The sequence below is a fragment of the Tursiops truncatus genome, chromosome 2 (assembly GCF_011762595.2).
Source record: "Tursiops truncatus isolate mTurTru1 chromosome 2, mTurTru1.mat.Y, whole genome shotgun sequence".
Lineage (NCBI taxonomy): Eukaryota > Metazoa > Chordata > Mammalia > Artiodactyla > Delphinidae > Tursiops > Tursiops truncatus.
In genome coordinates, this window is record NC_047035.1 from 92,248,906 (window position 1) to 92,263,810 (window position 14,905).

Genomic DNA, 14,905 nt, shown 5'->3' on the forward strand with positions numbered 1-14,905 from the left:
CAGACAAATCTTTCTTTAAGCTAATCTTTCCTTAAGCCTACCTTTGCAGGCTTGGTCTTACAGCTTGGCAGACACCAGACACCTAATTATTTATTGAATGAATGAATGACATAGTAATGTATTTCTCCCCTACTATTTCTGAAGGGCTGATACAATCTAGGACAACTGCCTGTGTCACAACTTCATGGTCTGAACACTGACCCTCACAAGCTTCACTGAGTCAAAGATTATTACATGCTTTCCACTCAATTATACCTTTTCTCTAAAAATAGAATGCCTCAAAACAGATGAACATAAATATTGACTACTATTAGTTTAAGAGGATACAAAGTTTAGAGCTTGATTTAAAAGAATATAAATACCATAGTACAATAAATTACTTTTCCCTCTAATCTTTTCTTTAATTGAAGTATAGTTGACATACAACATTATATGTTACAGGTGTACAAAACAGTGATTCACAATTTTTAAAGGATATACTCCATTTATAGTTATTATACAATATTGGCTATATTCCCTGTGCTGTACAATATATGCTTGTAGCTTATTTTATACATAATAGTTTGTGTCTCTTAATCCCCACCCTTAAATTTCCCCTCCCCCCTTTCCTCTCCCCCCTGGTAACCACTAGTTTATTCTCTGTATCTGTGAGTCTGCTTCTTTTTTGTTATATTCACTAGTTTGTTGTATTTTTAAGATTCCACATATGAGTGATATCATATAGTATTTGTTTTTCTCTGTCTGACTTATTTCACTTAGCATAATACCTTCTAAGTGCATCCATGTGGTTGCAAATGGCAAAATTTAATTCTTTTTTATGGCTGAGCAGTATTCCATTGTATATACCACAAGATATATACCACATCTTCTTTATCCATTCATTTGTTGAGGGACACTTAGGTTGCTTCCTCTAATCTTTTGTTTTTTTAACATCTTTACTAGAGTATAATTGCTTTACAATGGTGTGTTAGTTTCTGCTTTATAACAAAGTGAATCAGCTATACATATACATATATCCCCATATCCCCTCCCTCTCGCGTCTCCCTCCCACGCTCCCTATCCCACCCCTCTAGGTGGTCACAAAGCACCGACTGATCTCCCTGTGCTATGTGCCTGCTTCCCACTAGCTATCTATTTTACATTTGGTAGTGTATATATGTCCATGCCACTCTCTCACTTCTTCCCAGCTTACCCTTCCCACTCCCAGTGTCCTCAAGTCCATAGTTCATTCTCTACGTCTGTGTCTTTATTCCTGTCCTGCCCCTAGGTTCTTCAGAACCATTTTTTTATTTTTAGATTCCATATATATGTGTTAGCATATGGTATTTGTTTTTCTCTTTCTCACTTACTTCACTCTATATAACAGACTCTAAGTCCATCTACCTCACTACAAATAACTCAATTTTGGGTTTTTTTATGGCTGAGTAATATTCCATTGTATATATGTGCCACATCTTCTTTATCCATTCATCTGTCGATGGACACTTAGGTTGCTTCCATGTCCTGGCTATTGCAAATAGAGTTGCAATGAATATTGTGGTGCATGACTCTTTGAATTATGATTTTCTCACTTCCTCTAATCTTTAATGACCCTTAGTCAACACTTAATCTAATCCAATTTCCTCCTAGCTTGAATAGATGTAATGCACCCTGGAAAATGTTTTTTATTGGGATTTGTCTAGGGCTTGTCTTCTCTTCTAAGACCCGTGGTCAACTTTTATAATTTCCAGAACATTTAATCCTAGAAAAGTCTGTCTCTTTCTTTTCTTATACAACAATCCAATTTAATAATTTCCCCCATATTTTCTCCCTCCCATTACCAGAGCTATAAAGGCAAAGTGTATATATCCCACATTTGCCAGTATGACTTCTCTATGACTGTTTATTTCTTATAGTCCAAGGTAGGATATTGGTTCTCAAACTTTTCGGTCTCAGACCCCTTTACACTCTTAAAACTTCATGAGGACTCCATATAGGATCTATCTATCTATATTTACCTCATTAGAAATTCAAACTGATAAATTTTATTGTATCAATAGTCTTAAGACATTAATTATATTGCCAAAAGAGTAATTATTATAATAACAATAAACCTATTATATATTTACATAAATAACAATTCTATGAAAAATAACTATATTTTCCAAAACAAAAACACTTAGTTTGGGGAGGGGCATTGTTTCATATGGTTACAGATATCTTTATTTTATTTTTTTTGGCCATGCCACATGGCATGTGGGATCTTAGTTCCCAGACCAGGGATTGAACCCACACCCCCTGCTTTAGAAGTGTGGAGTCTTAACCACTGGACCACCAGGTAAGTCCCTTACAGATCTCTTTAATGTCTAGCTTAATAGAAGACAGTTGGATTCTCATATCTGCTATTGCATTCAATCTGTTGTATTATCACATGTCATGTGGCTTTTGTAAACCTCCACAATATATTCATGAGAAAAAAAATTGAAAGACAAATAATATTAGTATTGTTATGAAAATATTTTTGTCCTTGGGCAGCCTCTGAAAAACTATCAAGTTTTCCTAGGGTTCCCCAGACCACTCATTGAGAACCACTGGTCTAGGGAAATCACAGACCAATCTTGATTTGTGCAAATCCCTCACCATCTCTTTGTCTCAGTTTCTACTTGTGAAAAGGAGATGTTTAAACAACCTAACTTCTAAGGTCTTTCTAGATCTACAGTTTTCTGATTTAATAAAGATTTTCCATATCTGCTGCCTTCTCTTAACCCAGCATTAGCCCCTTTAAATTTTGAGTTTATGTAAACCCAATTTCATGGAATCCTGTTTAATTTTACTCACTAAACATTTCCTTTGGCAGCTCAGCAAGTTTTATATCCCTTTTCATTCAAGGCTTATAGTCACTTCTGCTAGGAAATCTCTAGGCTCATAAAATCTCAGTCATTTCAGAAGTTAGCTTTTAAAAATAAATTAAAAATAACATAGCAGTTTTAAATGTTCAAGATAACATGTGGGCAGAGCCTGGACAAAGATCATACATTTTTAGTTATAGAATCTGCTTCCATTGCCTGTCTTTTAAATACTGGTGTTCTTCAGAGATTTACCCAGGCCTGACTTTTCCTCCCATCCATCACACTCTCATTGGGCAGTCACATTCTTTTTATGGCTTCAGTTGTCATCGACAGGATGATTGCTCTCAAATGTGTATCTCCCGCCTAAATCCATTTCCAGTGCTCCCTGCCTGTACATCCAACTACCAACTGGACATCTCCTCTTAGATGTGCCCAAGCACATCAAACTCAAACTGGACACGTTATCTATCACCAATGACTAGTTACTCCTCCTATGTCTCCAGTCCTAATAACCAGCTTCAGGACTTCCCTGGTGGTCCAGTGGTTAAGACTCCACCTTCCAATACAGGGGGTGCGAGTTTGATCCCTGGTCAGGGAGCTAAGATCCCACATGCCTCATGGCCATAAAAAAAACTAAAACAGAAGTAGCATTGAAACAATTTCAATAAAGACTTTAAAAATAGTCCACATTAAAAAAAAAGTCTTAAAAAAATAATAATCAGCTTCAGCATTCACTTAGTCTCCCAAATCAGGTATCTGGCCATCACTCAAAGCTCCTCCCCCTTCACCCTCCATACATCCAATCGAAGCCAAGAACTTCTCTCTGACACCTTCTCTCTTGCCTAGATTATCACATTAACCTAAATGGTTTTACTCGTTCCCTCCAAACTCTTCTGCAATACAGCCAGAGTCATCTTCACACTACTGCTTAGAATCCCGCAATAGCTTTCTTCTGCCCTAAGATCAAGTTTGGACTCTTAAACATGTCATAAACAGGGATCATCAGGCCCCTTTTTAGCCTATTTCCTATCCTGCTTCACCATTTTCTCCTGGATGCAACCACAAAGTACATTTTTCAATTTCACATTCTCCTTTAGCTTCAAGTTCCTGGAACACGGTAGGTACTTAATAAATATTTGCTTGATTGAGTTGAATTATAATTATGCAAAATTCGTTGAAAGCAGCAGATATGCCTTTGTGATACAAAGGAAAGAAAAAAGTCAGAAATGGTTCCAGGTTTATGCTGTAAGGGTATATATAATAGCAACACTCTGAAGGGTGATGAATAATTCCACTTTGTTATATCTTAGTTGGGTGGCTGTTCATACATCCACATAGAGAAATGCCTGTCACATGTCAGTGTGATTTGTACTTTGATAATCCTTAAAAGGTTTAGAGTTAAGAAACCTTTATCTAAAGATCTTGTAAGGGCTTTACAAGGAGCTATTGTAATCTATTCTTTAATAATTATCTGCCACTTGCCCCTATTAATAACTATCTTTGAATTTTATCTCTGTATTTTTATTTACATAATTAGTAGTATTAATCCTTCCAAAACTACATACTGAGATTTACATGCTTATCAATAGAGTATATTATATACCTTCTGACAAAATTCTTTATAGAAATCTATTTTTATTTAGATACCTCTGGATTAAATCAGGGTTATTGCCCCAGAATGAAAGTACCACTGGTACTTAAACTACACATTCATGATTCAATGAATGACTGTCAAAAAAAGGAAACCTCGAAGAAGGAGGAGAAGACCTAAGAGGGGGAAGAGGAGAAAGAGCTGCAGCAGCAACAAATGTCTGAGCCTTCAGCTTGGGATGTTGCCCAACCAAGCCCCGTGACAATCATGAGGCTAACATTGTTTTTCACCTTGTTATCAAACAGAGACTTGTCTATCCTCGTGAAGTCTGTCTTTCAAATTCCTCCTGATTAAAAAACAAACAGAAATGAAATAAAGCCCGAAGCCTCCATGCATTCTGTGGTGGAACATTACCTTTCTTCATATGGGATCCATTAAGGCAAACATCCGATATTTGTGGTTAGGCTGTGATTTCCCCATAGCCTGTAATGGTGACCAACACTGGGGAAAAGCTGAAAGTTTCCCTGTGTAGCAATCTTAGGTTTCGTCAACACCCTCAGAGCAAAGAGAAACCAGTTCTGGGCCAACCCAACATCAATAACACTTCCCCTGAAGCTGTAAATAGAAGATAGTTCCTGCTGATACAACATTAAGCCAACACCCAGAGCAGCATGTGTGCTCATCAGTAACGCTGATAGTGACTGCCTACAGCCTGTTGTCAAAAAACACTAAAAATAAACATCCTCAGATAATGTTTGGTTCCTGCTGAGAGCAATCTCCCAGAGCTAGTTTCTAGTAGTTAGAGACCAAAAGTCCTGCTATTACATATACACACGTTTTTCAGAGTAAAAATTGATCTAATATGATGATCAGGATATTCATAAGTTACATAAGTATGAGTTTTCCAAGAAGAGGAGAGGAGAAAAGGAGAGGTCTAGGTGTACGTGCAAACGGTGTGAAAGTGCACAATGCATGCCAGGAATGGTGAGGTCTAGTGAGGCTGGAGCACATAGTTTCAGGAAGTGGAAGAAAAGCAGCTTGAGGTCAGATTGCAAACAATCTTGAATGTCATGCTAAGGACATCCTTTAAGTTCTAGGAAGCCAGCAAGATTTTTTAATCAGGTGATGGCAAAATCAGGCCAATGTTTTAAAAAGAATACCCTGGTGTCAGCATAGAGGATTCTTTTAAGGGGAAACAGGTTTAAAGATATTGCCATAATGTAAGCAAGCAGTGATGAGAGGCTTAACTAAAGCAGTGGCACTGGGAATTAAGTGAAAAGGACAGTAGGCTTTTATGATAAAAACGGGTTTTTGAGGCTATTTTTAGAAAGATTACTCTGTTGCCTTGAGAAGGAGAGACTTAGAAACAGGATGACTACTGAGGATCCTATCCAAGTACTAACCAGGCCCGACCCTGCTTAGCTTCCGAGATCAGACGAGATCGGGCGCGTTCAGGGTGGTATGGCCGTAGATTGAGGATCCTACAGACAAAGCAAGGGATGCTGAAGCCTGAATGAAGAGAGTAGCAGAGTATCTCAGGGGAAAATAATGAGTAGTATTTGAGGATCTCCTAGTCCAGGGCAATGGTCCCCAGACTGGTTCTCTGCCCAGCAGCATCTGCATCAGCAATACCTGGGAGCCTGTTAGACATGCAAACTTTTAGGCCTCACCCCAGGCCTACTGAATCAGAAACTCTAGGGCCTAGGCCCAGGAATTTTCATTTTAACAAGCCCTCCTGGTGGTTCTGATGGGAGGTGAAGTTTCAGAATCACTAGCCTAGGGGCACAAAGGAGAAGGAAGTATCAAAAGCAAGTGAGCTACAATAGGGATTAAGAGGCTAGATGTTGGAGAAAGATGTTCAAATATTTAAAACCTGGGTTCAGGTATTTCCTCTGCATCTTATTGGACTTGTAACAAGTTGTGTGACAATCTCGGGCAGGATACTTCAAATCTTTGAGCCTTAATTGCCTCATCTCCTGATTGGGGGTAATACACTATCGCAAGAATTTAATAAAATAATTCATTGTAAAGTGTTCAGTGCACTCACACGGGCATATGGCAAAAGGTAGTTAACAATTTTAATAAGAACTACATAAAGAGCAATAGTTGTGAGAAAGGAAGTTCTATATTAGACATACAAAATTTGAGGTAACTGTAGTACAACCCAGTGGCAGAATCCAGGAGAAGGCTGAAAGAGTGTGTGGGGACCTCAGAGAGAGATTGAAACTGAAGAACAATATGGGAAGGACACAGAATATAGGCAATAGCTACCACCATGTGAGCGGTCAAGATTATCCAAGGAGAGCACAGGGAGTGAGAAGAGAAAAGGACACCAACACTGAAGAGTAGAACAAAGAATAGTCAGCTTGCAAAGGAGCTTGAGAACAAAAACACAGGAGAAGAGGAGAACCAGGAGCCAGCAAGCTCCCAGAGGCCAAAAGAGGAGTGTCAAGAGAAGTAGGTCAACAGTCCCGAATATCACCAAGTTTAAAAAGATAGGGCTTCCCTGGTGGCGCAAGGCTTCCCTGGTGGCGCAGTGGTTGAGAGTCCGCCTGCCAATGCAGGGGACACAGGTTCATGCCCCAGTCCGGGAAGATCCCACACGCTGCGGAGCGGCTGGGCCCATGAGCCATGGCCACTGAGCCTGCGTGTCCGGAGCCTGTGCTCTGCAACAGGAGAGGCCACAGCAGTGAGAGGCCCACGTACTGCAAAAAAAAAAAAAAAAAAAAAAAGATAGAGCGATGATAGTAGAAGATAGATGTTAGATAGATAGATAGAAAAAAAGGAAGAAAGGGGTAGAGAGAGAGAGAAAAAAGAAAGAAAGAAAGAAAAAGGAAGGAAGGAAGGAAGGAAGAGAGACGAGAGAGAGAAAGAAAGAAAGAAAGAAAAAGGAAGGAAGGAAGAAAGAGACGAGAGAGGGAGCGAGAGAGAGAGAAAGAAAGAAAGAAAGCAAAAGGAAGGGAGAGAGGGAGGGAGAGAAAGAAAGAGAGAGAGAGGGAGGCAGAGACATAAAGACAGAAAGAAATGAAGAAAGAACGAAAGAAAGAAAGGAAGGAAGGAAGAAAAGAGAAAAGAAAAGAAAGGGAGAGAGAAAGGAAAGAAAGAAAGAAAAAGAAAGAGAGAGAGAAAGAAAGAAAGAGAGAGGGAGGGCTATTGCTTTGGGCAGTTATGAGGTGATTGCAAACTTCTGAGAAGGCATTTCTTTTTGAACAGTGGAAGCAGAGGACTGACCCTAATAGGCTGAAAAGAGAAATCAAGGTAAGGATCAAAAACTGACCTTGAAAAATTAAGTTGTGATGGAAAGAAGAAAAACGGGGTGCCAAAATCAGTGGAGGTCAGAACATGAACAATATCTTTAAGGAAACAGGATGATGACAGAGTTGCAGGCTGAAGGAAGGAGCCAGTGACGAAGAATAAGGAGCCAGCAGGGAAGGAAAAGGGATGGGAACAGGTAGAATCTTTAGCATTGAAAAAGAGCAAGAGGAATTTTCCTCTGAATCAGGAAAAAGACTGAGTAAAGTTATAGCTTGGGGATGAAGGAGGAAGATGGGGAAAAGGGTAAGGTGATAGTGTGCATCTCTGAGGGCCTCTTTTTTTAGAGAAATAGCAGATGAATTTAGCTTCCAAGAGTAAAGAAGATTCATGGCAAGGTTGAGGACTTGAGGAAAGGGCAAAGATTTAGAACACCTGTTATAAGGATGGAAAAAGCAAAATAAGAATGAGAGGGACATTGATGCAGCACTGAGGGTTAGCACTGACTTAGGAAAGCATGGATTCATTGTGGTGCTAAATTCAATAATGGTGATCATCTCCAGCAATGCAAGTGAACAGACTAAACGGATAATAATGAGAAGACTGATGATGATTTTCACAAAACAACAATATCAACAATCACTGGCATGTGCCAAGTAATTCAGGAACTCATCCTGAGCCAGTGCTGTGTAGGGAATGACCTTCCTTCATAGTCAGACCTCCTAGGTTTAAATCCTAGCTATTCTATCTCAAGCTATGTGACCTTGGGAAAGTTACTCAACCTCTCTGTTTCAGTTCTGTTATCTTTAAAACGGGCATAAATATAATAGTACCTACTTTGTAGGGCTGTTGTGATGATTAAATCAGTTCATTCATGTATAGCATTTAGACCAGTACTGGACACACAATAAGCATTTGTTACATGTTAGTTATACTCACCACTACTGAGTTGAGGCTAAGTTGAGGATAACAGGAGTTCAAAGGTTAATAAATATCACAACTCTCAGCACATAACCAAGAGTAAAATCACCCCTGAGAAGTTTCCATATAACCATAGTACTATCAAGAGATAAAAAATACTCTCAGCCACCAACCGTACCTATGACAGACATCCTTTTTCTGAAATTGTTGAAATCCAAAAAGGCAAGCAATTGATAAGTAACTAGTGTTCCCAATTCTTCTATTGTTATTGTCTCTGGGGTCCGAGACTTAAAAATGAACCCCAAATTTTTTGCAGCAGTCACTAGAGCCCCTTCATCAGGTGATTGAACTTGGTAAATCAGCTCTCCTAAAAGGAAAAGAAACAGGTGGATTAAATAACAACAAAAAAAGGCGAAGAAACAAAGGTATTAATACTGAGAATAATAACATTCGTAGAACACCAATGCCAATTCCAACTCATTCTATGACACCCAACCCAAGTGTCAGCTCTAGAAATCAGACCTTTTCCACTCACCAACCAGGTGACCAGGTGCCTGTACTGTGGATCCACAGGACACAATGTATACCACCACTGGAACCCTTGTCATCTTACAGGAAAAGGCTCATTCCCGAGCCTGCCTCCCTACTATGCTGAAAGTTTCTTAGGGCAGAGATCACACCTTTGTATTTTCAGTGACTAGAGATGTGCCATGAAAGCTTCACAAACTAAAACACTTTATATATTAATGCACATAATCCTCATGGCAATGAGGTAGGGATTATTAAAATTATTACAGGCATACCTCGGAGATATTGCAGATTTGGTTCCAGACCACTGCAATAAAGCAAATATCACAATAAAGCGAGTCACACGAATTTTGTTGGTTCTTCAGTGCATAGAAAAGTTACGTTAACATTATACAGTAGTCTATTATATGTGCAATAGCATTATATATAAGAATGTACATACTTAATTAAAAAATACTTTATTGTGAGAAAATGTTAAGCATCATCTGAGCCTTCAGTGAGTCATAATCTTTTTGCAATAGTAACATCAAAGATCACTGATCACCATGATCACCATGACAAATATAATAATAATGAAAAAGTTTAAAATACTGTAAGAATTACCAAAATGTGACATAGTGACACAAAGTGAGCAAATGCTGTTGGAAAAATGGTGCCAACAGACTTGCTCGATGCAGGGTTGCCACAAACCTTCAATTTGTGGAGAACACAGTATATGTGAAGTAATAAAATGAGGTATGCCTGTATTTCCATTTTATACTGGTAAAAACTATGACTGAAAATATTATGTGATTTTTGCAAGATCACACAGCCAGAGTGACAGAGCAGACATTCCAAATTCCTCCTCAGTCTGCTACTAATGACCATTTTATGAAAATGCATACAAGAAATCCCTTGAAACGTAAGGAATCAAACCAGGATGTTAATGATTGGTATCTGGTATTGTGTATGTGTTGGAGTGAGGGTGAGAGGGGAGAAGAGAGGAAAAGAATGAAATGGGGGGAAAAAAACATAAAAATACACTTTAAAACCAGCATGAATAAAGTAAGCCTTTCTATATAAAATTGTACTACCTTTGTATGTAAAAATAAATTAGAAAAAGTAGGCAGAGCTAGATCCATATTTACTGATTTATAGTAATGTCCAAGATAAATTGTTCAGAAAACCAGTTGCATATTAATCTATATATTATGATTCCTTTTTTAAAAAACAAACCACCTACACATCTACATATATTCATATATATATGAGCAAATTGAAAGTGTGAAAGTATGCACACCAAATGTTAACATTGGTTACCCCTGTAGAGGTGGAATTAAAATCAGGAAGAAATTATTAGCTCTGCCTTTATAAATCTTTGTATTGTATGGTTTCACTTGCTACAACAGGCATAAATTAATTTTTGAAATTCCAAAAACAGAAAAAGTTAAAGCAATTTCTTGATCTACCCATGAAATGATATGATAACTCCCATTTCTGGCAACACTGTGGAGTAGGTGCCAGGATCAACCTCCCCTGTTGCAAAGAGCTACATATTCCATAAAGAAATATTTAAATATTTTTGAATGTACCCAGGACTGGCTAGAAAGCAGTCACTGTTCAGGTCAAAGACTGAAAAAAAAAAAATGGAATAAATGAAGAGCATTTTCTAAACCAAGGGGACTTGCTCATTGGTTTCCAGTCTCTCAAGCCTTTGGTTAGAAAAGACACAGGCCAGGGAAAGAAGTCTAATGGGAGACCATCTCTTAAAACTGAGCCCCCAGAAAGGATACTCTCTCAGTATAAAGGTAAACTGAAAATCAGTGCCCCCTTTAAGAGTCATGCACCACAATGTTCATTGCAGCTCTATTTACAACAGTCAGGACATGGAAGCAATCTAAGTGTCCATCGACAGAGGAATGGATAAAGAAGATGTGGCACATATATACAATGGAATATTACTCAGCCATAAAAAGAAACGAAATTGAGTTATTTGTAGTGAGGTGGATGGACCTAGAGTCTGTCATACAGAGTGAAGTAAGTGAGAAAGAGAAAAACAAATACCATATGCTAACACATATATATATGGAATCTAAAAAAAAAAATGGCTCTGAAGAACCTAGGGGCAGGACAGGAATAAAGACACAGACATAGAGAATGGACTTGAGGACACGGGGAGGGGGAAGGGTAAGCTGGGACAAAGTGAGAGAGTGGCATGGACATATATACACTACCAAATGTAAAATAGATGGCTAATGGGAAGCAGCCACATAGCACAGGCAGATCAGCTCAGTGCTCTGTGACCACCTAGAGGGGTGGGATAGGGAGGGTGGGAGGGAGATGCAAGAGGGAGGGGATATGGGGATATATATACGTATATGTATAGCTGATTCACTTTGTTATAAAGCAGAAACTAACACACCGCTGTAAAGCAACTATACTCCAATAAAGATGTTTAAAAAAAAAAAGAAGAATGAATATTGTCAGTAAACTAGAAATCTGAGAAATGTCTGAAAGATAAAAAGTAGATTTGATAAATGAAGAAATAAGAAAGGAGAAAAACACAGCTCAAAGCATTTGAAAAAGAAAATTAATACAGAGGTCAGAGCAACCCCCAAAGAGTCTCCAAATCAGGGTCAACAAATGAGAAAAGCAGAAGTGGTCTTGGAAGCACCATGAATAAAATTATTTGAAGAATTCCATTCAGCTCTCCCAAACCATTTGGGCTCCTCCTCCTGCCAGCTTACTCCGAACAGCGGGCTGCAGTAACATTTGCCCCAGGATGAAACCTTGAAAATGTTCTTCTACACAAAGTACACAATCCACCTAAGGAAACTTTTAAAATTTGAATGCTGGGGCTGGAGACCAAAGCTGAAAACAGCCACAAGTAGCTTTAGAATTCCACAAGGATAAGAGAAATAAATTAATGAGAGAAAGGAACTCCATGACTCTGATATTTTCTTCCAGCCCAGACCTTAAGTATAACTTTGTCTCACAATAGGGTTCTGGCACAGACTCCTAGCACTAGATCTGAAAAAGTAAGACAGCTAAACCGAGGTATCATATGAATTCCAGGAGAGGGGAACCCCATAGCCAGAAGATGATCTATGTATTGTGCCTTTCCCCCACAATCTTGGGAGACAGGCCACTGTAATCAGAACCTACATTCACCAAGAGGCAAACAGGGATTCTCAAACACAAGTAGGAACAGGCAACCACAAACCATCAAACGTTTGAGAACAACATGAAAGTTAGACACACAACTCAAAACACAACATTCCGTAAAATGAAACATAATAGAGGAAACAAAAGATTTCAAATTAAGAATAATTAATATCCTCAAAGAGATCTAAGAAAATATCATGATATTGAAATAAAAACAAATCGCTATTAAAATAAAATAGAGCTTTAAAAATGAAATAAACTCAAAGTCAGAGATAAAAGAAATTTACTTGAAGGCATTGTGCTATCCTCAGATACATCAGTATTATAAATACCAGTTTAAGTTATAAATATAATTATGTGAATCCTCACAGTAATTAAAATCAGAGGAATGAGTTAGTCCAGCATCATCAAGGACAAAACTATGGCTTGAATGCAGTCCCAACAAAGAAAAAAAGAAGAAAAATATATATCTAGAGAAAGAAAACATACATTCAAATGTACATATGCACATACATATACACACATACATATATATATCACACATATACATATATACAGTCTGCAGACTATATATATTTCACTTTTGAGTTGAAATTACTTGAGTGGTAATTTTCACCCAACAGGTGATAGTAGAAAGAAATAAAACTTGTAAATGGAATAGACTGAGCCCAAATGGAGCGAGAAGCCAATTCACCGTCCATTGTCTACCTGCCTCATTGCTTCAATATTAAAGCGGCCCAGGTGATTTTGTTCTCTTCTGTGAACCCTGAGCTCTGAACGACCATCCTGGTAGTGTGGAACTTGTTCATAATGGGGACTAAACACAAGTATTCTATCAGTGTAAATCTGTCGCATTACTGGGAAAATTCATTCTAAGCATACGCCTGATGGCTATCCGCATCTATTAGATGTGCATGTTAATAACAAGAGCTAAGTGGCTCAAGAGTGTTTCTCTGATTGTCCTGCCTACCAGGAAGCTCACAGTCAAATACGGTGCTCAATCATAAAAGATATTTCATCCCCTTTAACTGACATATCTAGGCCCTCATCTTTTTGTTGTTCCTATTTCTTTTCTTTTTCTTTTCCTTTAAGTCTCTCCATATCTTTTGGAAAACATTCAGAATATAAATAAATACAAAGAACCGTTAGTGATAGGTAAACCCCTCATGCAATGCTATATTCTGAATGAGAAAATCCTTCCAATACAAAGAACAGTTAGTGATAGGTAAACCCCTCATGCAATGCTATATTCTGAATGAGAAAATCCTTCCAATTCCAAACATTTTTAATAAAAATATCAATACTGATTTAAAAAACAAGGCTCACTACTCAGACACACTTTGCACTTACCTGCACTATTTTCCTCTGACATTACGGTGTGGCAGAGCGCAAGTAACCTAAGGAATTCATGCACTTTGGGATCACCCATTTTAATGGATTCCATCAGATGGTGGTCAAAAAACTGAAATGTTCTGTCAGCTTGGGGGTTGACTGAGAAACCCACAGCCTCTTTTTTCTATAGGAGAACAACAACAACAACGAAACTGTAGACTTCATTCCAACAACAATCTTTTAAAATTCAAAAACACTTCTTCTAAGTATTTTTAGTGCTTGTATGATTTCTCAGCCTCAAAAGCCTGGCACTAAAATGACTTTCTGTTCCCTCATTACCGTTAAATATTATCTTCTCATTTCAGAGCTATGTAAACCTTCATCACCAGAGCAGTAAACCTTCCAAAAGCATATGGGAAAGAAAAATATCCAATGGATGTACAGATTCTCAAATGTTTACTTCAACTCCAAAATACAAAGAAGCCCTGAAAACTGAAAGTTTTCTTCAAAACTTACTTGACGGCAAAACCTGACCTGACTTGAACTCATGTTGGCAGCAATATCTGACCTGGAATGGAATGTGCCTAATTATAGACTTTTAAAAGTCTACTTAGTGTGAATTAGTATTTTCTGTTATAAAAATATTTATGTGTTTGATTACAGGGTACTTTCTCTGATCTCACTAGAGTTACTGCGTAATATAATGACAGAATTAAAACCAGGATCTTGAGATATTTGTACTCACGTGTTCATTGCAGCATTATTCACAATAGCCAAGAGGTAGAAACAACATAAATGTCCATCAACAGATAAATAAAGAATATGTGGTTATATATATACAATGGAATATTATTCAGCCATGTATAAAAAGAAATCCTATCTTTATGCTATGACATGAATGAACCTCGAGGGCATTATGCTAAGTGAAATAAACCACTCACAAAAGAACAAATATTGCATGATTCCATTTATATGAGGTATCTAAAGTAGAATTCACAGAAACTGAGTGTAGAATGGTAGTTTCCAGGGACTAGAAGAATGGGGAAGTGGGGAATTGCAGTTCAATGAGAATTACAGAGTTTCAGACATGCAAGGTGAAAAAATTCTGGGATCTTCAGTACAACATTGTGCTCATTGTTAATAATAGTTTACTGTCCACTTAAAAATTTGTTGACTAAAAAAAAACAAGATGAAAGAAATAGGGTTCAATAAAGAACAGAACAAAATAGTAGACAATTCAATACTAAATTAGATCTCTGTTAATTCACTGACTTCTGAAAAGCACAAAACGTACTTCTAACTTTTAAAA

At 37.8% G+C, this 14,905-nt stretch overlaps 1 protein-coding gene across 10 annotated transcripts in view; it reads right to left on the minus strand.

Moving 5' to 3' along the window:
* ATP8B4 (ATPase phospholipid transporting 8B4 (putative)) overlaps positions 1-14,905 on the minus strand; it is a 265,509-nt gene that overhangs the window by 69,304 nt on the left and 181,300 nt on the right. For all 10 annotated transcript variants that reach the window (XM_073800972.1, XM_073800975.1, XM_073800971.1 and 7 more), the window contains 2 exons: positions 13,615-13,780; positions 8,771-8,959 (listed from right to left, as the gene is read on the minus strand). In XM_073800972.1, the coding sequence (XP_073657073.1) occupies positions 8,771-8,959; positions 13,615-13,780 (355 nt within the window). The remainder of the gene's footprint in view (positions 1-8,770; positions 8,960-13,614; positions 13,781-14,905) is intronic.